Below are 25,741 nucleotides of genomic sequence, written 5' to 3'. Positions count from 1 at the left end.
TTTACATTTGTCCTAGCCTGAGAAAGGGTAGGATCATTTATTTGCTCGCTTTGGAAGTCATCTTTCTGAACTTCTAAATCCGGCAAACGGGGAGGTGGACGTCTGTCGGCCTCCTCCTCTTCCCCGGTCTCCTCCGAATCACCCGCCATGACTGAAAACGGGAACTGCAGGTCATTTCCCGCAGACTCTTCCCCAGAGTCTTCCGGGAAGACCTCTTCCAGGGGTTCTGGACCCACACGCGCCCTGGGAGAAGAATCATGTACACTATTACCCTGGGGTATCAACTGATTCTCCCACAATTGCCAGAAGTGGGGAAAATCCCGGCCCAGGATAACATCATGCAATAATGCCGGGACGAGTCTCACTTTATGTTGCGCAGACCCATAGGAAGTAGTAATGCATATGACCGTGGTGAGGTACGAACAGGTGTCTCCATGCACACACGTTACAGAAAATTTGTCTGATGGTCCAGTCGGGGCTGACACCAGACTGGCCTTCACCAGAGTCACCACACTTCCCGAGTCTAACAATGCCACCACATTTTTGCCATCAACAGTTAAATCACACAAGTGTTTTTCCACATCCTTTTGACCGGCATTCACACTCACTACCTGTGCAACCATAGACATGCGGTTTTTAGAGTCTGTGACGTCGCACTGCATGGGTTCAGTAGTGACCGGACAGTTCGCAGCAATATGTCCAATCTCTTGGCAGCGGAAACACCTAACGGGCCCCTTGCTTAGACCATAGTTCGTTACTCTCGGCCTCGCAGTGCGGGCAGTCCCGTTTTCCTCCCCCACTGTCTTAGGGATTTTTCCATCTCCCCTACTCCGAGGTGGGGTAGCGTCGTCTCGGAGTCCTTCCGTCACGGAGTAACGTTCAACCAGATCCACCAGTTGATCTGCCGTCGTAGGATTTCCATGGCTTACCCACTTCCTCAGGGCTGGCGGTAGAGCTCTCAGGTACTTGTCCATGACGACTCTCTGGATTATCTCTGGCGCTGTCAACACCTCGGGTTGTAGCCACTTCTTCGTCACGTGGATCAGGTCGAACATCTGGGACCGCGGTGGTTTATCCGGCTGATAAGTCCATTGATGCACTCTCTGTGCACGGACAGCGGTCGTCACTCCCAGCCGGGCCAAGATCTCGGCTTTCAATTTGTCAAAGTCCTGCGCGGCTTCAGGCTCTAAGTCATAATAAGCCTTTTGGGCCTCACCGGAAAGAAACGGGGCAATCAGGCCGGCCCATCGTGCCTTCGGCCATTTTTCTCGCACCGCCGTCCGTTCAAACGTGGTCAGGTATGCCTCGACGTCATCTTCGGTCGTCATCTTCTGCCAGTACCGACTCACGTGAATCACTCTCGACTCGGCTTCCAGGTTAACCTCATGTAGGCTTGCCAGGCGCTGCGCCACCTGCTGAAGTGAACGATCGGTAGCTGTCATGTCCACCAACTCCTTCAGCTGGGCCATCATCACCCGATTAGCTTCTTGCTGGACGGCGGTGGACTGTACCAGCGCTTTCACCACGTCCTCCATGCTCATGCTTGCAACGTGATGCCCGCGTTCTCCACCACAATGTGATAAAACACTCCGGGATCGCCTTTGCTGGGGTCAAAGGTCACGTGCGTTCAGCATGAAACTCAGGCGCAGAGCTGGGATTCGGGTGTAACTGACACTGGGTCAGGTTTATTAACAGTGAAAGCAATGCAAAAGGAAATAAACCATAAAACAAATCCTTGCCTGTCCGGCACTAACTAAACAATGGACAACCTAACTACCAACTGGCGGGCTTCTCCCGTCCAGCCAAACCACAGTTGCAGTGGGCACTGCTTTCACTCACGTGTGTGTCTCTCACACAGACAGGCTCTCTGTGTTCCCAGGCTGAGACACCCACACAACCACCTTGCATCCTTTTATATCCACCTCCCATTATTCATTAGCAAGCAGGTGCGATACTGACCAGACTAGGCCACATAGGAAAGGAATCTGGGCGAGATATACCTGCCCTCATCCACTATTCCCACATGATTCTCACACAACCTTTTTGCGGTTCCCAAAAAGGACGGGTCTGTCAGGCCTGTTTTGGACCTGAAGCTTCTGAACAAATTCATCAGGATCAGACATTTCTGGATGGAGTCTCTCCATTCAGTCATATCGGCCATGGAGCAGTGAGAATACTTGGCCTCAATAGACATCCAGGACGCATATCTGCATATTCCCATTTTTCCTCCTCATCAGAGGTTTCTACGCGTCACCATCGGCGATCAACATTTTCAGTTCGTAGCGCTACCCTTCAGGCTAGCCACAGCTCCCAGGGTGTTCACAAAGGTTATGGCAGTTGTCATGGCCACACTGCATTCTCTAGGCATAGTCGTCTTGTCTTATCTGGACGACCTCTTGGTCAAGGACCAGTCAATGCGGGCATGTGAGGAAAAGGTCAACATCACGCTAGATACTCTTGCCCGCTTAGGATGGCTGGCAATGCAAAGAAGTCATCCCTTGTGCCAGCTCAGAGGATCTCCTTCCTAGGAATGATCTTCGACACTTGCCGAGAGTTGGTAATTCTCCCTCAGGAAAGGGCGCTAGCTCTCCGGCAGGGTGTCCGGACACTTCGCCAACCAGTCCATCATACCATCCGATCCAGGATGAGGATTCTAGGGAAAACGGTGGCAGCAATGGAAGCGATACCTGTCGCCCAGTTCCACCTTCACCCCCTGCGGCACGCCCTCTTGTCAGCCTGGGACAAGAATCCTTTCACGCTCGATCGGCGGTGCCGTCTGTCCTCTCAAGTCAGGCAGTCGCTCGGATGGTGGATAACCAGTTCCTCTCTGGCCCAGGGGAAACCTTTCCCCCCAGATCATTGGCTGGTAGTGACAACCGACGCCAGTCTCCTCGGTGGGGGAGCGGCGTTTCGCCACCACACAACCCAGGAATGGTGGTTGCCACAGGAGGCACGCCTCCCGATCAACTTATTGGAGATACAAGCAATTCGGCTGGCTCTGCAGAAGTTTCATCACTTTTTAGCAGGCCGCCCCGTCCGGATTCAATCGCACAACGCCACGGCGGTGGCTTACATAAATCAACAAGGGGGCACCCGCAGCAGAGCAACCATGCGCGAGGTGGGGCTCGTTTTTCAGTGGGCCGAAGCAAACCACTCGGTGATTTCGGCTGTCCACATTTTGGGGCGTGGAAAATTGGGCGGCAGACTTTCTCAACCGGCAGGGTCTTGCATCCGGAGAGTGGTCTCTACATCCCGAAGTTTTTCAGCAGATTTGTCAACTGTGGGGAGCTCCGGATGTGGACCTGAAAGCTTCCAGAGTGAATGCCAAGGTGCCCGCATATGTCGCTCAGGCCAGGGACCCGCAGGCATTCGCGGTGGACGCGTTGGTTCTGCCATGGAACCAGTTTCGCCTACCATATCTATTTCCCCCACTGCCACTACTTCCGATAGTCATCAAAAAGATCAAAATGGAAGGGGTGCCGGCGATTCTGCTGGCCCCAGACTGGCCCCGTCGAGCGTGGGACGCAGATCTAATGGAGCTGCTCGCCGACGTTCCTTGGCGCCTGCCAGAGCGCCCAGATCTACTGTCTCTCAAGGGCCGATTTGCCACCCGAACTCAGGGACCCCGTGTTTGACGGCATGGCCCTTGAATCTTGGATTCTAACCCAGGCAGGGTTCGGGAGCGAGGTGGTCACTACAATGGTTAGCGCCCGGAAGCTTGCTTCAGCAAGAATTTACCACCACACCTGGAAGGTGTTCTTTGCTTGGTGTCGAGGCCGCGGTGTTTCTCCGCTGAGATTCTCGATCCCCAACATCTTGGCTTCTCTCCAGTCGGGCTTAGAGAGCACGGATAGCTCAGTCGGTAGAGCATTAGACTCGGGCTTTGCCCCAAGTTCCCTCAGGAGACAAATATCAGCCTTATCCGTCCTGTTCCAGCGCAGAATTGCTACCAATTTGCAGGTGAAGACTTTTCATTCAGGGAGTCTCCCACTTGGTACCTCCCTATAAGGCGCCTATGGACGCCTGGGACCTTAACATGGTCCTAAGTGTTCTGCAGGAAGCTCCACTTGAACCGCTTCAGGATATCTCTTTGAGGTACCTTTCCTGGAAAGTGGTGTTCCTAGTGGCCATCACTTCCATCAGGCGGGCTTCAGAGCTGGCGGCCCTATCCTGCCGAGCTCCGTTCCTCACTTTCCATAAGGATAAGGTGGTCCTCTGACCAGCCCCTCCTTTTCTGCTGAAAGTCGTGTCCTCTTTTCACATTAATGAAGATGTTGTTTTGCCTTCATTTTGTCCAGCACCGGTGCACCGTGTGGAAAAGGCTCTTCACACGTTAGACCTGGTAAGAGCCCTCCGGAGGTACGGGTCGCTGACAGCACCCTTTCGTCAGACGGACACGCTGTTCATGCTCCCCGAAGGGCGCAGGAAGGGAGTCGCTGCCTCAAAATCGACCATAGCCAGATGGATTTGTTTGACTATTCAGGAGTCCTACCGCATTAGAGGCACGCCGATTCCAGCAGGGATCAGATCGCACTCTACCCGGGCAGTGGGCGCCTCTTGGGCGCTTCGGCACCAGGCTTTGACAGAACAGGTTTGCAAGGCAGCAACCTGGTCCAGCCTGCACACATTTGACAAACATTATAATATCCATGCTCAGGCCTCGGCGGATAAGAGCCTGGGTAGAAGGATTCTCCAAGCAGCGGTGGCGCACCTTTTAAACAAAACGTGCATGTAGCTTGGATCGGTGAGTCAATTCTCCCACCCAGGGACTGCTTTAGGACGTCCGACAGTATCTGTGTCCCCCAATGAGGAGAAGGAGAAACATGGATTTTCGTGATAACTCACCGTAAAATCCTTTTCTCCGAGACGCTCATTGGGGGACACAGCACCCACCTTATTAGCCAGTTGGCTCTGTTTTTGTTTAGTTAATGCGCATTTATGTGATATAAGGGTGGTCCTTTTCTGGACATGTTGTACCTGTATTAAGGCTGATTTTGTTGTCCTCCTACTGCTTTGGCACCAAACTGAGTTCCGCCCGCAATAGGGGCGAGGGTGTATACGACGGAGGAGGAGCTAACCTCTTTTTTTCACTTAGTGTCAGCCTCCTAGCGGCAGAAGCAAACACCCACAGTATCTGTGTCCCCCAATGAGCGTCTCGGAGAAAAGGATTTTACGGTGAGTACTCACAAAAATCCATGTTTTTCTCGTAATGTAACTAAAGAAATTAAATCTTATAAAATGTCCCTGTGACGAGGCACAACTGCTTGAGGCATACTTTACCTCTAAGTATGCCTGTACTGCAAATGCCGTGTCCCAGAGCTGCGATCCATTTGTTCCCTGAGAAAAAAGATCAGACAACAGTTATATTTTGATTACAATGGATAATAGAGATAGTTAGCACTCGACTGAATGATGTGGATACACGGTGCTAGTGGAAAGGAACCAGTGGTCCCGTAAGCATAGGTTTACTATAGAGTCACTGCACACGTTAATTTTGCTCAAGTGGAATATTTTTATTTAAATTTGACAGTGAAGAAGCGACAGCTGACGTTTCGGCCTCACAACGGCTTTTATCACATAGTCGCCCTTTCGAGAGTAGAGGTTGTGGTCACCGGGTAAATAGTTTCACTGCTAGGCAATATTTCTAAAGTCTGTAGATCGTCCTTTGTGGCCTGTGGTCCTGATTCCTGAGACGCCCAAATTGTGGAAGTGTACCAAAGGGTCATTGGTGGCAGTGGGAGATGCAGGCACCGCCGTGCCCGTCAGCTGTCGCATCTTCACCGTCAAATATAAATAAAAATGTTCCACTTGAGCAAAATTAACGTGTGCAGTGACTCTATAGTAAACCTATATTTTGATTACAGACATGACACAGCACATCGTCCCTCCGAATAAAAAGCTACTAAGTTGTTAAAAACCATCATAAAAATCTCATACACACTTAGGCCTCATTCGGACGTCCGACTGTCGTGTACAAGTACAACCTGCAAGTAAAAGTATTTTTTTTTTTTAAATCCACCATATGGTCCCAGAGATCTGGCCTTTTTATCTAATGCTCACTTTCATGGTCTTTACCAAGGAGGCGTTACTCCTAGGATTATCCAGGGGCGTATGTTTAGCTTGTTCTGCATAATTGTCTTATGAGCCATGCACGCTTATAAAGTCCATGAAAGTCTGAAACTGTATGTCAGATTTATGACAAAAAAATTAAAATAAATGAAATATAGAAAAAATATCCCAAAACAAAAGAATGATCAGTGGAAAAGCAGCGGGAATAAAAATCAGAGCAAAATCTGAAAACTTTTGACCCGGACCTCGGTAAATACTAGGGTAGTTCAATCAACGTTTGTTAGGCAATTCTGTCACCTCCAAGCAGAAACACAATTGAATCATTGTCACGGGAAGAAAAAAAAAAAAAAACATGCTGGGAATCCCTTTGTTGGAAAATTTTAGAAATTCTAAATTGATAAACCCCAAGTAATCTCATGACATGTCACTCTATAAAATGTTCTATCCATGTAGGCAACCTGACTGCTTGTAGGCCAAACAGGACATCCAAAGGGTAATATATGGCCAGAAAGAAGTCTGGGTGCAGTGATGCAAGCAATGAAGATACAAATAAAATGAAACATGGATTTTTGTGAGTACTCACCGTAAAATCCTTTTCTCCGAGACGCTCATTGGGGGACACAGAGACTGTGGGGTGTGTGCTTCTGCCGTCTGGAGGCTGACACTAAGTATACAAAAAAAGAGTTAGCTCCTCCTCCGCCGCATACACCCTCGCCCCCAGACCGGGCGTAACTCAGTTTAGTGCATAAGCAGTAGGAGAACGCGCCTTAAACTCAGGCAAGAAATTATACGTCTGAAAAAGGGACCACCCTGATCCTTACATAAGGATTTGTATAATTCAAAATAAACAGATGCCAACTGGCTAATAGGGTGGGTGCTGTGTCCCCCAATGAGCGTCTCGGAGAAAAGGATTTTACGGTGAGTACTCACAAAAATCCATGTTTCTCCTTCGTCTCATTGGGGGACACAGAGACTGTGGGACGTTCTAAAGCAGTCCCTGGGCGGGATCTTAGCTCACCCAATCCATGCTATTTTGCGCCCCTGATTAGAGGTGCGCAACTGCTGCCTGGAGAATCTTTCTTCCCAGGCTTGCATCCGAGGATGCCTGGGTATGTACGTTATAATGTTTGACAAACGTATGCAAACTGGACCAGGTAGCTGCTTTGCACACCTGTTCCGCTGAAGCCTGGTGTCGCAGTGCCCATGAGGCACCCACTGCTCGAGCCGAGTGTGCCCTGATCCCTGCCGGAACCGGCGTGCCACTGATTTGATATGATTCTTGGACTGTCAGACGAACCCATCTGGCCAAAGTCGCTCTGGACGCAGCGAGTCCCTTCCGCCGCCCTTCTGGAATCACGAATAGAGAGTCTGTCTGGCGGAATGGCGCTGTCCTTGTCACATATCTCCTAAGGGCTCTTACCAGATCCAGGGTGTGCAATGCCTTTTCTACCCTATGCACCGGTGCCGGGCAAAACGAGGGTAAGACAATGTCTTCGTTGATATGGAATGCAGAGACAACCTTCGGCAAGAAGGGGGGAGCTGGCCTTAAAACTACTTTATCCTTATAAAAAGTCAGGAACGGCGGTTTACAAGATAAAGTCGCCAGTTCCGAAACCCGCCTAATAGATGTTATCGCTACCAGAAAAACGACCTTCCTGGACAGGTAAGGTAAGGAGACTTCTTGTAACGGTTCGAAGGGAGGCTCCTGAAGGGCCCTGAGCACTAAGTTCAGGTCCCATGATTCCATCGGTGCCTTATAGGGGGGTACTAAATGTGCGACCCCTTGCATAAACGTCCTAACCTGCCAGACCGAAGCGACCTTTCGTTGGAAAAGCACCGACAGGGCCGAGACTTGCGTTCTGAGCGAACTCGGAGCCAATCCCGCATCCAGCCCTGCCTGCAGAAAAGCCAGTACGTTGGGGATCTAAAAAACCAGAGGAGCCACTCCGCGATCCCTACACCAACGGAAAAACACTTCCCAAGTCCGATGATATACCTTCGCCGAGGAAGGCTTTCGGGCACTCACCATTGTGGCCACCACATCGCGCCTGAATCCTGCCTGTGTTAACAGCCAAGATTCAATGGCCACGCCGTCAAACACAGGGCCCCTAAGTTCGGATGGCAGATCGGCCCCTGGGACAGTAAGTCCGGCCGATCTGGGAGACGCCAGGGTACGTCCACCACTAGTTGAACCAGATCTGCATACCAGGCCCGCCGAGGCCAGTCTGGGGCCAGCAGAATTGCTGGAACCTTCTCTCTCCTTATCTTTCTGATGACTCTTGGAAGCAGAGGTAGCGGGGGGAACAAGTACGGGAGCCGAAACTGGCTCCACGGAAGCACCAGAGCGTCTGCTGCGATTGCCTGCGGGTCGAGGGATCGAGCGACGAACCTTTGAATCTTGGCGTTCTCTCTGGATGCCATAAGGTCCACGTCTGGTGTCCCCCACCGTTGGCAGATCTGTTGAAAAACCTCGGGGTGCAGGGACCACTCCCCTGCCGCGACCCCCTGTCGGCTGAGAAAATCCGCCGCCCAGTTTTCGATTCCCGGAATGTGCACCGCTGAAATTACCACGTGGTTTTTCTCGGCCCAACGCAGTACCAGCCCGACCTCGCGCATGGCTGCCTGGCTGCGCGTGCCCCCCTGATGGTTCACATACGCTACCGCTGTAGCATTGTCCGACTGAACGCGCACCGGCCGGTTTGTCAGCCAACGCTGAAAATGTTGCAGGGCCAATCGTATTGCCCGTATCTCCAGAATGTTGATCGGGAGAATTACCTCCCGAAAGGACCACCGCCCCTGGGCTGTGTGACTCTGGAAAACTGCTCCCCAACCCTGCAGGCTTGCATCGGTCGTCACCACCAACCACTGTTCCGGGGGAAAGGGTTTCCCCTGAACCAGAGACGAGTCGCGAGTCCACCACTGGAGTGACCGTCGGACCGGTGGAGACAAACTGCACCGATGATTGAGGGAAAGCAGCCTTCGGTCCCATGCTGACAAGAGCGCATGTTGAAGCGGACGGAGATGGAACTGGGCAAACGGGATTGCCTCCATCGCCGCCACCATTCTGCCCAACACACTCATGCCGTACCGGATGGATCTGGAGCCCGGCTGAAGAAGGTTCCGTACCCCCTGTTTGATCCTTTGCGCCTTGTCCTGAGGGAGGATCACCAGCCCCTGGGAGGTGTCGAAAACCATGCCTAGAAATACGATTCTCTGAGCCGGAACAAAGGACGACTTGTTCCGATTGATCAGCCAACCTAGGCGGGCCAGGGTATCCAGAGTGATACAGACATTCTCCTGGCACGCCTGAAACGACGGCCCCTTTACCAAAAGGTCGTCCAGGTAGGGTAGTACCGTTATGCCCCGAGCATGCAGGATGGCCATAACCACCGCCATTATCTTTGTAAAGACTCTGGGGGCAGTGGCCAGACCGAAGGGCAGAGCAACAAATTGGAAATGTCGCCCTCCGATCGCAAAACGCAGGAACCTCTGGTGTGGAGGAAAAATCGGGATGTGTAGATATGCATCCTGCACATCGATCGAGGCCAGGAATTCCCCTGGATCCATGGCTGAAATGACCGAACGGAGGGATTCCATCCGGAATCGCCTGACCCTGATAAATTTGTTCAGGATCTTTAAATCCAGTACTGGCCTTACTGTCCCGTCCTTTTTGGGGACTGAAAACAGGTTGGAGTAAAAACCTTGCGTCTCTTCGCTTTTCGGCACTGGGACAATGACCCCGTTGCGCTGTAGCGTCATTATAGCCTGCAACAGACCTTCCGCCTGCGATTCTGTTCCGGAGAGCCGGGAACGGAAGAAACGCCGTGGCGGGAGTCCGACAAACTCTATCTTGTACCCGGACGATATCAGTTCTGCCACCCAAGCGTCGTGTGCCACTGCGACCCAAACGTGGCTGAACCTTAGTAGGCGTCCGCCCACTCTGTCGTCCGTAGGTACGAAGTGCCTAGAGTCATTTTGCTGGAGGCTTTTGTGATCTGGCCCCCCTCGCTCTGGGCAAACGGCCTCGGCCTCTACCCAGCGGATTGGCCCTGTAAGAAACTTGCCTTTCCCTAATCTGACCATCATTTGCGGAGGTGGATGCCCTGGCCGAAGTCCACCTCCAGGAGCTACGAAAGGGCCGAAAACGCCTCTGCGTCTGCCTGAATGCCGGCCAACTCTTCTGCTGCGGTAGAAAACTACTCTTCCCCCCTGTGGCTTCTGAGATAAGCTTATCAAGCTTTTCACCGAACAACCGATTGCCTTGAAAAGGCAATGAGGTCAAGGATTTTTTAGAGATAGAATCCGCTTTCCATAATCTCAGCCATAATGCTCGCCTTACGGCGATCGCATTTGCTGCTGCCACAGCAGAACACTCGGCCGCATCCAGAGCGGCGCCGACGAGATAATCACTCGCTCCTGATATCTGATTTGTCACCTCCAAGATTTCCGCGGGCAGATCCCTGTCTTGGAGGGCCCTATGCAGAGTGTCTGCCCATGAAACCATGGCCTTAGCCACCCAGGTAGCCGCAAAGGAGGGGGCCAGAGCCGACCCTGCTGCCTCATACACTGAGCGGGCAAGCCCCTCTATGAGGCGATCAGTTGGGTCCTTAATAGAAGAACCGCTGGGTATCGACAATAGCGATCTTGATGCTAAACTTGACACCGGTGGGTCCACTACTGGCGACTCCACCCACCCTTTATGGAGTTCAGGAGGAAACGGATACTTTGCTTGCAGCGCCTTTTGCATTGCAAAGCGCTTATCCGGGTGTTCCCTATGTTTCTGGACTAGCTCCTCGAACTCCGGATGTGTGGCAAACCTTCTATGCGGACGCCTGGTTTTCTTGAAGGAGACCTTGTGACCTGAGGCCGTGGACACATCATCCTCGATCTCTAAAGTCTGGTTGACCGCCTCAATGAGGCTGTCCACCGAGTCCTGGTATCCCAGGCTTTCTGGATTCCAGGCTTCCTCCTCCTCCTCCTCGCCCTCGTCCTGATCGCTTCCTGAGCTTGGCGACAGGGAACGAGATGCCCTAAAAATCGCCGCCGACTCCCCAGAGGGCCCGGCCGACGGAGAACGAGCTCTCTTACCATGAGCTTGTCTGGTGCTGGAGCGGCCCCTAACGGACGAAGGGTCCTGAGACGTGGACGAGCTGTCTTCCGCTGGCAGACCACCATCCTTGACCCTGCCCGGGCCCCGAAGGGACTCAATTGCCTTCGTAAGGGACATCATAGAATGCGATAAAGACACTGCCCATTCTGGGGGGTCCTGACCCCTGGGCTCTGCAACAATGGGGGGCTCCTGGGCTCGCTCCGACTCACAGGCTTCGCAAAATTTACCCGGCTGCGCCTTAGGCAGCCTGACCCCACAGGAAACGCAAACAGCGTATAGGAAAGAGTGAGCTTTCCCTTTGCCAGACATATTGCAGGATAGGGTAGGAGGAGGGTAACCCCTTCCTTGACAACCAGTGCGGCACTCGAAACGGGGTTGCACTCACCCACCGGTAACGTCCCACCTCTTCCACGGGGTGCTCTGGACGCAGCGAAAACCCTGAGACGTGGACGAGCTGCTTCACGTGCCGTTACTCGCCGGGGGCACTGCGGTGCACTCTGGAGAGAGGCGGCGGGGCTTCCGACCGCACTCCGGCGAGGAAATGCGAGGAGGGGGAGGGGGGCGGGAGCCTCCGGTCACTGTGCGCGCCCGCCGCGCTCCCCGGGCCGCCGGAAGTCAGTGGGCGGGGCTTCCGGCCCCCACCGGAAGCGGCGGCCCTCCCCATACAGCGGGGACCGCGGCCGCCGGCGGAGCTTCAGCCGTACTCCGGCGGGGACCTGCGAGGAGGGGGAGGAGGGCGCGCGCTCCCCGGTCACTGCGCACCCGCCGCGCCCCCCGGGCTGCCAGAAGTCAGTGGGCGGGGCTTCCGGCTACCACCGGAAGGGGCGGGCAGGCCTCGCGCGGCCTTGCGGATCTCCCCATACCGCGGGGACCGCGGCCGCCGGCGGGACTTCTGGCCGCACTCCGCATGTGGCACTACTCGCACCGGGTTCCACCGGGGAGAGAGTCGGGCCCCGTGAGAAAAAGTAACCCCGTCGGGCGGGGGAACAGACAGCCCCGCGGCGCATTCTGGGGGGTCCCGTTCCGGGGGGTGACCCTACAAAAAAAAAGGTGAGCCTGGCCGCCGGGGGGGCTCTCTTGGGGTGCTCTCAACCCCATTCCTGGGCGGGGAGGGGGAGGCTACTGGGGGTGGATGCTTCGATCCCCTGGCTCACCTGCGCCTCCAACTGCACCCCTGGTGTCACTACCTAGGGGTGGAAGGGGCAACCTGAAATCCCGCGTTGCAGGAGAGGAACAAAACGTGGAGTCCGTTGGGGATCGCCCATCGCTCACACGTGCTCGCCCGTTGTAGTTCATGGGGAAATCGAATCCTCTTATCAGGATGCGTTGCCCCTCTTTACAAAATAAAAAAGAAAAATGGTTGTCTGGGGAAAAGTCCCAGATGTGTCCCTCGGTGCGGGAGAGAAAACACGTGGAGGACTACTCACACGTGGTCGCCCGTTGATGATTTGGGGAGATCGGACCCTCTCTATAGGATCCGTCTCCCCTGTCTTATCTTCAAAGAAAGGAAAAAAAAAAAAAAAAAACCTAGTCTGGAGCTCCAGACTGCGTGTGCCTCCATCAGACACTAAGCAAAAACTGAGTTACGCCCGGTCTGGGGGCGAGGGTGTATGCGGCGGAGGAGGAGCTAACTCTTTTTTTGTATACTTAGTGTCAGCCTCCAGACGGCAGAAGCACACACCCCACAGTCTCTGTGTCCCCCAATGAGACGAAGGAGAAAAAGCCATAGATTTTAGCCTTTCGTTAAAGGGTTTGTCCATTAGTGATCTGAAGTAGGTGAGAAATATAGTTAAAAAAAATTGATACTCATCTCCCAAACGGCCCCTCTCCTCCATAGTCAGCATTGTGGGGCCGGTCTAGGAAGCATATTGAATTTTTTTTTTTCTCGTCAACCTGTGCCCAATACTAAAGGGTTGTCCAGTTCCTATTTTCCAAGTGTATAGGAAGAAGTAAATATTAAAAATAACACATATTTACCTGCATTTTCATTCCATCCAAACCCAGCCTGCAAGAAGATCATTGTATAAAGAAAAATGCAGAAAGGAATTAAGTTTGTTACATGTGGCAGCATTATAAAAAAATAAAAAGTGAATTCTTATGTATATTGTACATTAACATTCCAGAGAAATCCACATTTTTCTTATATATAAATGAGCTGTTCCGGACTATGGGCCGGACACAGATCTGCATGAGAATCTGCCTCCTGAGATTAATTTTGAATGGAAGGGAGAGTTACCAGTGTGACTAGCACAGAACAGTAGAACTGAACTTTGTTTTATTACACATTTGCTGCAGCTCTCACAGCTCCGCTGTATTGCAACACTGTCTGCCTGTGAGATGGAAGCTGAATCTGAGAGGAACCTGCAGATGTGTCAGTTATCATGACAGCAGAGAACGGCCATTACAGGTCACACTGGTAACTCCCCCTTCTATTTAAGATAAGCTCTGGAGGCAGATTCTCAGTGAGATCTATGTCAGGCCCATAGATCTTAACAGCTCATTTACATCTATGAAAAGCAAGGATTTCTATGGAATACGACATCAGATCGCAGATATCCAGGAATCAATGTATTCAGCTTCCTATGACCTACATGCCCCTATAAAAGGCTTAGGAGGGATAATCCTACTGACAGATTGCATTTAAAATAGTCAGTCATTTTAAAACTACATTAGAACTGCAGCCTAACATGACACTTCTGACTCTTTTCCGTGTGACATAATGCAGATGCTGCTGTAATCATAGGATCTTATTAACTCACAGGTTTCCTCTACAGACATAGGAAAAGCTTATAATCCTATGTTTATGTCAAATGCAATATATTCTATCAGTTCCAGGGGCTGCCATTAGCAGGGAGAAAGTAAAGAGCTCTTCCTACTAGGCCCTATATTGGAAAGAATAGAATGTGCATTTTCTAAGTGAATGAAGCCAATATACAATATTGATTGCCCATTTTATTTGTAGAACCTAAACTTGAATTAACACCCTGAGATGACGATCATATTTTTTTACACCACCATTCCAGGTTTTTTTTTTAATATTGCAGTGCTGGAGTGGTGCTTTAAGTGTATCACTGATGGTACATGATAAATCTTATAATATAAGAAATCAGATAAGAACACGAGTACTATGCCCTGTATCTCTGCCCAGGATGGAGGATCAATACTTACCAGAGGTAATCAGGGATGCGATCTACATGTTCCCGAAATGAAGGAGATTCTGGTCCATCAACATGCCACCGCACCAGCATATTAATCACTTTAGAGATCTGTGAAACAAGAAGATTTGTCTCAAAACCAGACATTTTTTAATACAAAAATAACTCATGTTTCCAGGGATATGAAATTACTGGTATTGAAAGGTAACTTCACATCTCAGAGAGAGAGAAGAGTCTGTGAGTATAAATTTATGACGACCTTTGACACTCTCAATGCTGGAATGAATGTGTCGCATGGATTTATGTCTTTTTACATCAATTAAGGAATTTGCTCCTAAGACCCTGTGGGGGCATCACAACACATTAGGAGACCCCAATCAGATGACAATAAAACATCCGGACTCCTTATCTATGAACTGGTCCAATATTTATGTTTCTCCCTCTCCCATAATCATAATTCTGCTTCACGTCACTTGTCTCATCTATTGCATTTTTTCTGTGCTGTATTGTGCATAAATATGTGACTCTTCAGATTTTGTATTGGTCTATGCCTGATGAAGAGACCTGAGTAGTCTCGAAAGCTTGCAATGTGTTACCATCTTTTCAGTTAGCCATTAAAAGGTATCAACCACTGAGGACTCTCAATTCTGAATATTTTTCTATCTACTGGCTAACACGGTACAAAGATATACATCTTTCCTGTATCATGTTTTCATGACACTTACTGGACCAATGCTGATACACTTTGTAAACCGGTCATCTGCTATTACATGGTCGTATAATTCATGCACCGCACGTCTGCGAAGGGCGGGAATGTGGTACGACTCATATATATTCAGCAGGACTGCGAATAAAAGAGCAAAAATTATTGATCAAAATAAAATACTACATCTAGACTACAACTGCATATTTTCTTTATTGCTGTGCAGCCAAATAAAGATCTGCAGAATTACGTAGGTGCATGTGCCCCAATTGACCATAATCAATGCCTCTTACCATAAGCAATGTCCAGCAGAGCGCTGTGAGGTGTGTACAGGTCACAAGCAGCTACACAGTTCCTCTGCGCGGGCCAATTTATACGGCTATATTCCTGCACGTACAGCTCCTGCATGAGAAGCAGATGTGGAGATTAATGATGGGCGAGTAGTATTGTTGCTCTGGTCTCCCCGAGCATGCTCGGGTGATCTCCGAGTATTTTGGCGTGCTCGGAGATTTAGTTTTCGTCGTCTCAGCTGCATGATTTGCGACTTGTAGACAGGCTGAATACATGAGGGAATTCCCTAACAAACAGGCATTCCACACATGTATTCAAGCTGTCTAGCAGTCGCAAATCATGTAGCTCAGGCGATGAAAACTAAATCTCCGAGCACGCCAAAATACTCAGATGGCTGCGGTGGAAGGGCAAGAATGGGGTCGGTGCATGGGGGGGCGTGGCGGCGGGTATCCCAGACAGTGAGAGTGGGCACCCCCTTCTCGCCAGGGCCCCGGCACTTGCCCGGGTGTGCTGGGTGCTGATGCCGGCCCTGCTCGGAGATCACCCGGGCAACGAGTATACTCGCTCAACACTAGTGGAGATACTAGTGATGAGCAAGTATGCTCGGGTAAGGTGTTATCTGAGCATGCTCAAGTGCTAATAGAGTGTCTTCGGCGTGCTCGAAAACTAGGTTTGAGACGCCGTGGCTCCAAGCCTCTCGCGGCAGTTCGACAGCCGCAACACATGCAGGCATTGCCTGTTTGTTAAATACCAGTTATTGTTCTGTCTCTTACCTGTCTCAAGCTGCGGATCAAGTCGTCCTCACGGGCACTCAGACGTGTAGCATAGCAGTAACTCATGGGCAAGTAAACCTGACGGCAGTGACACCAGATGGTGCTGGGGTGGGCCGGAAACCACTGGGGAAGAAGCCTAGAAGACAATGGTGGAAGTCAGTGAAAAATCGGTAAAGGAGAATTCACATCACTGTCCCTGCAAGATTGTTCGCAAAATACAGATATGCAAGACAGGTGGTGACTAAGCGTGACGCAGAGCGGCGCTGCTTAAAGGGGTTGCCCAGTACTCGGAATCCCTATGTTTCCCTCTTGTAAAATAGTAACACCTCCACTCACCTCCTGTGCTGAAGCGGTGTCGGCACCCATGTCTCATTGTTATGTCAAGTGAGCCCCGGGAGAGCGACACCGCCGGAGGGGAGTATAGGTGTTATTATTTTACAAAGGTGGAAACATAGGGATTCAGAAGAGGATGTCAGAATAGTGGACAACCCTTTTTAAGGGAGCCTGAAAATGACTGTTCAAACCAAGTACAGGTGCGCGGTGCACCCTTGACGTGGCCGAACACTTAAGGGCAAGAAATCCAATTTGCTTGAAAATTGAGGAGGGAACAAGGTCCATAGTCAAACGATTATTAGTACATCCCACTAATAATGGTATGGATAATTATCCAATGATCACAGCCACCAATAAAGTAATCTCAAGTCTGAATAATTCTAAAAGAAACTCACCACATCTCCGGGAACAGCGTATTCATTCCCTCCCAACTGTACACATTGAGCACTGCTAGCCAAAATTTCCCCCAAGAAGGAATCCCAATGGCACCACCTGCAACAAAAGTGCATTAGACCAAGCATGGAAAAAATATATATACACTGACTATCTGCTACAAATGGTCAGCAAGTGTGAGATGCGCTGGATTAAAGCTAAAAGCTCGTGTGAACCTACCCTTACTATGAAGATTGTTGCGAGCGCGGGTCATATCTGGATCATCCTGCGACACGCCGAGAAGCCGCAGAGCGGTATAACTGAGAGCCGTGCCGAATACAGTGCTCTTGTCTTCAATATGCCTATGATTAGGATAGTTATTTACTACGGGGAACATAGAACAAATATCCATCATTGTCATGTACCATTAAAAACATACAGAAACTCAATCCTGAGACTCTTATTCGCGACTGCCAGAGCGAGTATTCCCCCTACTATGGAAAAAAGATGTCACCCAGACAATCTCCCAAGAGTTTGTCAGCATGAATGAGGTGATGCTTACAGAGGTCCTCACCGCTACAATCAATAACGAACGCTTCTATAAAATTTGGTTTTACTGGCTGCAATTTAGATCCTGCGCTGAATATCTGGCTCTAATTGGGAATAACTGAATCCGCATTTTCCCGAGCCCCGTCGTTACATACATCCACTTTTCACCTCTCCTTCTCGCCCTCCCATCTTCTCTCTTTCTTTCTTCTGAACTTACTCATATGTTGCAGTTAGATCACTATGACTGTGAGATTGTGTTTAGGGAATTAATGTTCTGCCTTCAATATATGTTTTAGGATAAGGTCCTAGTATGTGTGCAGGATCCTTGGAATTGATAACACTGTCTATGGTTACTACTTTCTCATGGTGATTGATCTTCATTTTGGCACAGTCAGTGCCTTGTGATTGTATCGCTTGTTTCTTTTATAAATCAATAAATAAAAACACAAAACATACAATGAATAAATTACCAATTTGATTTTTTGGATTTGATAAAAAAACAAACAAAAAAAAGCAAAGAAAAAATAAGTAATTCAAGTCCATATTCACATTTAAAAGGACCCTTTAAGGGGCCGTCCACTATTCGGACAAGCCCTTCTCAACTGCTATATTTCCCAGTGTAAAATAAAAAAAAAGCCTCTACTCACACCCGGTGCCATTAAAGTGGCGTCAGGTCTCCTGGGGCTCACTTAATGTTCTGCCACGTGACCACTGCAGCCAATCAACGGCTGCATATATATATATCAATCAATCTGCTTAACCAAACAAGAACCTATACTAGCTAGGTATGACTGTCATTGTACTGACCTGAAGAAAAACTGTCAGGTCATTTTTTTCCACACAAGTAATGCAGGAAAAGTAAAGCCCGAACATTTGTGTTTTGCTTTTTTTCCCTCCACCATTTCATTCCACTAGAAATTGAATTTTACCAATTTTTTTCAGCCATTATACAATTAAGTCAATGATGTCAATCAAAACTATAACTTGTCCATCCAACAGAAGAAAAAAAAAAGAAGTTATGGCTCTTGGAAGAAGGGGAGAAAAAACAAAACGTAAATGCAAAAACAAACAAAAAAATACCTGTTAAAAATGAAATGGTAGTGCAAAGTTTAAAAAAAAAAAAAAAAAAATACACTGGATACTTCTCAATTAACCTTTGGCTAGTGCTCTCACAGTCGGACTCGATAAATCTATAAGTAAACCTTAAAAGGTATCCTGCACAATTATACATACAAAGGGCAAAGTCAGACGGCCATAAAATGGGAACGAGATTAGACTGCAATGCACGGACAGACCGCGACTCTCCTGACCCGAGTGTGACCAACAGCTGCATAGAAATACATGATGCTGTCACGCTTGGGCTGGGAGAGCGGCCGGCTAGTCCATATATTGTGCTCTGTTCTCGGTCCGATTTATGCTGCCGTCTGACTGCACCCACATACAGTGTACATAGACTCTGCACCCGCTTTTATATCTGTGACATGGGTGATCACAAAATAGGAAGCCAGTCAGATACTCACAGGCCCCATCCGCCATCAGGTAGCTGCACAGATCGCAGGTAGCGCACCATCTCCTTCTTGGTAGCGTCAGGGAGGGGAGTCTGTGTCACGTGGCATACAATCAGGAGACCTAAAAAGTGTCACAGATTTAGGCCACATTCACAAGTTTTTTTACCACATACAAGGAAAACGGACCAAGTGTCAGCAATGATTTTTGGTCAGAGTTTCATCCAAGTTTCATTATTTTTTTCTATATTCCTTTCCAACATAACACTCCGTAAAAAGAGACCACACTCGGCTGTCATCTAAGTGCAGTCCATTTTTTTTCAGGGACCCAAAGACTTGCATTTCCGTTTCTGATCAGACACTCGGATCAAAACAGGAGCACTCGGTCTGCGGAAAATCATGGACATATGACTGACCCCATTCACTATTGTAGGTACGAGCGCTATCCGTGGAAAACACTGATAGCACTCGTATGAGAAATCTGAAGGAGGACTTACAGCGAGTATATTGTATGGCCGACAGATCATAGTGGTCCAATGTCGATGAAAAGTCTCACCTGGCATCAAGAACAGTGGTCCGCCATAATCCCCAGCCCAATGCCCATCCTCCGCTTGTAAGGCAGAATAAAAAGTTAGTCCATTTTCTGCTCCATCCTGGGCCGTATGCGCCTTGGGTAAGTCTTTAAAAAACTCATTCTGCAGAGAGCAAAAGCTGCATTACTGATGATCAGCGCCATTTACAGATCCTAGAACAGATCACAGACATTCAGCTCATCTGCTATGAAGGCCGGGCACGGGGCTGCGCTCATAGCAGATCGGCAACGACAAAAACGTCCTCAAAGGAGGACAACTCATGGTGTTTGCTCTCCTGCAATTAAAGAGAATGTTTCACTTTTCTATTAATAAAAGAATATTATAGATCTGCTAGTAATGATCAGAGCATTATTTAAAGGGATTTTAATACTGGATCATTTTTTTTTGTTGTACAGTCCTTAGCGCTATAATACAGGCTGCATTATAAGAGGCCTTACGTACCGTGTCCAGCCCCAGAGAGTGCGCCTCCAGGGCAGTTTGCGGGCGATCTTCTCCCTCCACATAGCGCCAGGTTTGCCTGCCCTCCGTACACGAGAGGCGCCAGCGTGTGAGGTCTGTGGCTGGATCGGTCTTGTACGGACCCCCCCTTCTGCGGAGACACCTGGAACAAAACATCGCAAAATTACTTTTTAGATGTATTTCATTAGTACCATTACATTGACTACAGCACGCAGACTAAAATATTGGACAACTGCATAAATAGCAATTCCCATTTATAAGCAGGAGTGATGACTTGAGTAGAATACAACAAAATCACTGAGGGGCTGTAAGCAACTAGAACGGAGCGCACACAGATCATACAAGATTGTTAGATCAGGCAGCACATATGCAAAATTTACTTTTCTACAGTCTTGTGCTCCCCATATTCCTATGCAGCACTGATTCCAGGGACCGTCCCCACGCAGCTGCCTGATACTCACGCTCCATCGCTCATTTCTCTGCTGTTCACCTGGCTACTGTCGAACTAGCCATCCTTTAAAACCAAAGAGGAGAATGCATCGAGACGCAAAGAATTCTAGGACTTGTAGTTCTTGAAGCTCCTCAAGCCCTAGACCGTGATAGAGCAAATGACTACATTTCCCAGACAACACCGGGCCGCCAGATCATACGTCACACTATCCTGACATGAGCAGAGGCAGCAGGAACCAATCACGGTACAGATAGACGTATACATGTAGGCGGGGCCATAACCTATCAGCCAATGGGTGGTGAGAAATATGGAATAGCGTGTTACTTCGAGACTGCTGTGGCTGTGTGTGTGCAGCTGGTCTCGGAGTGAGAGGTCAGAACTGTCGGGAGACGGAGATGCGGGAGGTCGTGGGGGGAAGGCAGCTGCGGATTGTGTAGTGATAGCATTGACAAAGCACGACCTCATATTAGTGTATGGTATGCAGAGGAAAAGCAACCTGTCAGCCCCTTCTAGAACACATCTGGTAACAAGTTAACCTTTTTTCATAGGTCCAACAGTCAGACCTCAAAAATGGGTGTTATGGGCTCACCTGGAGAGCTGGCGCCACTAAGTCGCAGTGTTAGGCCGGGGTCACACTTGCGAGTGCAATGCGAGAAACTCGCACACGTTTCACACCTCAATACCCGGCACTCGGGACCATAGTGTGCGGCTGCATGTATTTCTATGCAGCTGAGTGCTGGCGGCAGTGCCGAGTACTGAGGTGTGAAACTTGTGCGAGTTTCTCGCATTGCACTCGCAAGTGTGACCCTTGGCCTAACACAGATTTTTTTCTGTCTATCGATATCTTTTATAGATATATCTATCTCTCTGTGTGTAAACATTATTCTTCAATGAATTATGTAAAATAAGGCCTCTTTCACACTTCAGTTTTTTACAATCAGTCACACAATCCGCCAGGTTTTGAAAAAAACGGATCCTCAATTTTCTTTTGAGGATCCGTTTTTTTCCCCATTGACTTCCATTATTGGCGGATTGTGACGGATTGCCGTCCGTTGCATCCGGTTTTTTTGCGGATCCGCCAAAAGTTGCTGTCCGTCACCATCCTCAAAGATTTCAAAACGGAGCTTGCAACTTTTTTTTTCTGGTGGATCCTCCAGACACTCATTTAACCCGAAATTCTTTCTGGGTGCCAGACAAAAAAAACAATTCTCTCTCTCTCATTCTCTCTCTCTCATTCTCTCTCTCTCATTCTCTCTCTTTTCCAGGCTGCGATTCCTTTAAAATTCATTTTGCGGATCCGTCAAAAAAACGGATGGGTGGCATCCGTTGTCATCAGTTCTAAAACGGATCCAGCATCCGTCCTTTTGGCGGATTTTGACTGATGCAAAAAACTGAAGTGTGAAAGAGGCCTAAGAGGTTGGACAAAGAAATGACATCACAACTTTATTTGTCAAATAACATATCTTTATTTAGCTTTCAAAAACGCATACAAATCCGCATGAAAAAAAGCATCAAATCAGCGTGGATTTTTACCAAGAGGTGCAGATTCTGTGCAGAAAATTCCGCAGTCAAATCTGCAATGTGTGCACATACCCTTAGGCTGTGTGCACACGTTTCAGATGCGGATCCGCAGCGTTTTTGGCAGCACGGATTCGCATCAACTCCGCAGTGTAGTGCACAGCCAATGTTATTCAATGTGAATTTAAGAACTGCTGTGCACATGCTGCAGAAAAATCCACACCGATTTGCGTTTTTTTTCCCCGCAGTATGTCAATTCATTTTGCGGATCTGCAGCGTTTCTGCACCCATTGACTTCCATTGTGTCAGGCACATCCGCAGCAAAACTGCAGATGTCAAAAAGATAGGACTTGCTGCGGATGTGGGTGCAAGAAACACTGCAGATCGGGATAAGGGAAGTGTGTGGGAGGAGCTATGTGCATGTCTGTGTATGCGGGGGTCTGCGTGAATCTGTGTGTGCGGGGCTGTGTGTAGGCAGGCATCGTCCGATGGGACTACTAGTCCCATCCGGCTATGCCTGCTACACTGACAGTGACTGACACATTAGCAAATGATGGGAAAGTAGTAGTCCCATCATCCGGCTAATGTGTTGAATGTTAAAAAAAACAAAACATATATAATACACTTATAGTACATACTTGCCATATACACCTAATCCCTGAAGCCATCGATCATCTGCAAATAAAATTAAAATAATAAACAAACATTATACTCCCTGTGTCCGACGTAATCCAATTAATAACGATTGTCCAATGACGATCACCGATGGAGAGCTCTCACATCAGCAGAGGGGCTCCAATGTACAGTGATGGAGATAATTCTTCGCACTGTATCACTCTGCTGCCGACAGGTCACCTGAGTTCACCTGTCACTTGCGGCACCGCAGCGTGAGAATTTTCCCACGCTGTAGTGCTGTAAAGTGAGAGGCTTAACTCCGATGATACACTGTGGGAGGGTTATCTCCAGTCAGTGTATCATCGGAGGCCCTATAGAGAGGTCACATCTGCTGATGGGACTGCTCTATAGGGGAGATCGTCGTGGTTGGACCAGGGAGTCTGTGTGTTTGTTTATTATTTTAAATTTTTTTCACAGGAGATCGATGGCCTCGGGGAATTAGGTGTGCAATAAAAAGATTGAAAACTGTAGTGAATTAAAATATTTTTATGGCTTTTTTTTAACCCATTACCAACTATAGGATTAGTAATGGATAGGTGTCTTATTGACGCCTCTCCATTATTAACCGGACTTAATGTCACATTAAAATCAAAGGTGACATTAACCCCCCCCCTTATTACTCCACAAGCCACCATTACACGGCAGTAGGAAGAGAGAGGCTAAGTGCCGGAATTGGCACATCTTAGAGATGCGCCATTTCTGGGGTGGCTGTGAGCTGGTGTTTGTAGCCGGGGTGGGGGGCAATATCCATGGCCCCTCCCAAGTCTATGAATATCAGCCCGCAGCTGTCTGCATAGCCTTTCTGGCTATTATAGGGGACCCCACGTCATTTTTTGGGGGGTCCCCCTATTTTAATAGCCAGTAAAGGCTAAATATACAGCTGCGGGCTGATATCCTGGGACGATCCATGGGTATTAACCCCTTTCCAGGCTATAAACATCGGCCCCCAGTCGCTGGCTTTCCCTCTCTGGCGCAGAAAATTGCACGGGAGCCCACTCCATTTTTTTTTAAATTACAAATATTTTGCGTTAGGCCGGGGTCACACTTGTGAGAAACTCGCACGAGTCGGCACCTCAATACCCGGCACTGCCGCCGGCACTCAGTACCGGAATGTACAGCTGCATGTATTTCTATGCAGCTGAACACTCTGGTTCGAGTGCCGGTGGCAGTACCAAGAATTTCAGTACGAGATTCATGCGACTTTCTCGCAAGAGTGACCCCGGCCTAACGCAGATTTTTTCTATCCATAGATATGCCTATCCATAGTGTGGTACAGCAAAGGGTGTAGTGCAGGATGGGAGATGCATTTCTCCCAACAGCATAGCTCCCAACCGTCCCGAATTCAGCGGGACAGTCACGTTTTTGCCCCGCCCACCTGTCCCACCTGGGTCTCTATTTTTCCCGTACTGCAGGGAGATAAGCCACACTCCCCCCCATGCACCCCAGCCTCGCCCTCCCAGAGACCCATCGCAGCCCTCACAGCCTGCAATGACGTCGCTAGGCTGTTCTATTCTGTGCGCACAGGAGGGGAGGAGTCCGGACTCACATGATCAGGAGCCTCGGTGTATGTAGGACTCTGCTGTGCTGGTCGTCATGGTGCTGGATGAGGCAAGTTTATGTGTGGGTACAGGAGGGGTTTACAGTGTGGATGTAGCAGAGCCGTGTGTATGGAGCAGAGCCGCGTGTCTACGAGGTGTACGGAGCGGAGCCGCGTGTCTACGAGGTGTACGGAGCGGAGCCGCGTGTCTACGAGGTGTACGGTGCGGAGCCGCATGTCTACGAGGTGTACGGAGCGGAGCCGCGTGTCTACGAGGTGTACGGAGCGGAGCCGCGTGTCTACGAGGTGTACGGAGCGGAGCCGCGTGCCTACGGTGTACGGAGCGGAGCCGCGTGTCTACGAGGTGTACGGAGCGGAGCCGCGTGTCTACGAGGTGTACGGAGCGGAGCCGCCTGTCTACGAGGTGTACGGCGCGGAGCCGCCTGTCTACGAGGTGTACGGCGCGGAGCCGCGTGTCTACGAGGTGTACGGAGCGGAGCCGCGTGTCTACGAGGTGTACGGAGCGGAGCCGCGTGTCTACGAGGTGTACGGAGCGGAGCCGCGTGTCTACGAGGTGTACGGAGCGGAGCCGCGTGTGTGCAAGGTGTACGGAGCGGAGCCGCGTGTGTGCAAGGTGTACGGAGCGGAGCCGCGTGTGTGCGAGGTGTACGGGGTGTAGTCGTGTGTGTACGAGGTGTACGGAGCAGAACCGTGTGTGTACGAGATGCATGGAGTGGAGCTGTGTGTGTATGAGGTGTACGGAACGGAGCCCTGTGTGTACAAAGCTGAGCCGTGTGTTTACGGAGCTGAGCCGTGTGTTTACGGAGCTGAGCTGTGTGTGTACGGGGTGTATGGAGTGGAGCGGCGTGTGTACGGGGTGTACGGAGCGAAGCCGTGTGTGTAGGGAGTGGAGTCGTGTGTGTGTAGGGGTGTACGGAGTGGAGCTGCATGTGTATGGAGTGGAGCCGCATGTGTACGAGGTGTACGGAGCGGAACTGTGTGTGTACGAAGTGTATGGAGCAAAGTCGCATGTGTACAAGGTTTACGGAGTGGAGCCATGTGTGTACAAGGTGTTGAGAAAAAACTTTGTCCAGCTCCACGATGTAGTGAAAAATATTCTTTATTCACTCAATAGAAATGAGGTTTAAAAGCCAGCATGAGTTACAAGGCATGCGATCGATCAAAACGAAGCAGAGCCGCATGTGTATGTGGTTTACGGAGTGGAGGCATGTGTGTGTGCGAGGTGTACGGAGCGGAGCCGTGTGTGTACGAGGCATACAAAGCCCAACCGTGTGTGTATGAGGTGTGCGGAGCCATGCGTGTACAAGTTGTATGGTGGGGAGCATTTACACCTCCTAATCGTCCCGGATCCAGCAGGACAGTCCCGATTTTGAGTCTGCCCCACTGCCCCGGCCGGAGCACTTTAAAATTTGCACATGACGTTCCACCGGAAGTGACGTGCTGGAAGCTGACCGGAAAAGAGGTAATTTCGGGAGGAGATTGTGACGGAACCATAGAGGCACTTCAGGGAATGCTTCAGATCCATCACTGTGTCCTCCTCAGCGGGACCGCCTTTGACTCGGGGATGTTGGCTATGTGAACGGATCAAGATATGTGTTAGGAGTGGCGGAAGGCACTAAAAAAAATA

At 49.7% G+C, this 25,741-nt stretch overlaps 1 protein-coding gene across 2 annotated transcripts in view; it reads right to left on the bottom strand.

Annotated features, from left to right (window-relative positions):
- LSS (lanosterol synthase) overlaps positions 1 to 25,741 on the bottom strand; it is a 45,225-nt gene that overhangs the window by 16,118 nt on the left and 3,366 nt on the right. The window contains exons 1-12 of one of the 2 annotated variants that reach the window (XM_073577527.1): positions 20,374 to 20,525; positions 19,895 to 20,054; positions 19,417 to 19,555; positions 18,876 to 18,984; positions 17,047 to 17,168; positions 16,830 to 16,926; positions 16,102 to 16,237; positions 15,331 to 15,439; positions 15,060 to 15,178; positions 14,348 to 14,445; positions 13,157 to 13,184; positions 5,281 to 5,337 (exon numbers count right to left, since the gene is read on the bottom strand). In XM_073577527.1, the coding sequence (XP_073433628.1) occupies positions 5,281 to 5,337; positions 13,157 to 13,184; positions 14,348 to 14,445; positions 15,060 to 15,178; positions 15,331 to 15,439; positions 16,102 to 16,237; positions 16,830 to 16,926; positions 17,047 to 17,168; positions 18,876 to 18,984; positions 19,417 to 19,555; positions 19,895 to 20,054; positions 20,374 to 20,387 (1,188 nt within the window). In that variant the 5' untranslated portion in view covers positions 20,388 to 20,525. Of the gene's footprint in view, positions 1 to 5,280; positions 5,338 to 13,156; positions 13,185 to 14,347; positions 14,446 to 15,059; positions 15,179 to 15,330; positions 15,440 to 16,101; positions 16,238 to 16,829; positions 16,927 to 17,046; positions 17,169 to 18,875; positions 18,985 to 19,416; positions 19,556 to 19,894; positions 20,055 to 20,373; positions 20,526 to 25,741 lie in introns of those variants that run through there. The other variant, XM_073577526.1, reaches the window with a different exon arrangement.

Source organism: Dendrobates tinctorius, unplaced genomic scaffold (genome assembly GCF_039654945.1).
Source record: "Dendrobates tinctorius isolate UK_male_01 unplaced genomic scaffold, ASM3965494v1 ptg000056l, whole genome shotgun sequence".
NCBI lineage: Eukaryota > Metazoa > Chordata > Amphibia > Anura > Dendrobatidae > Dendrobates > Dendrobates tinctorius.
The sequence above is the reverse complement of the archived record's forward strand: the minus strand, read 5'-3'. Positions and strand labels throughout refer to the sequence as shown.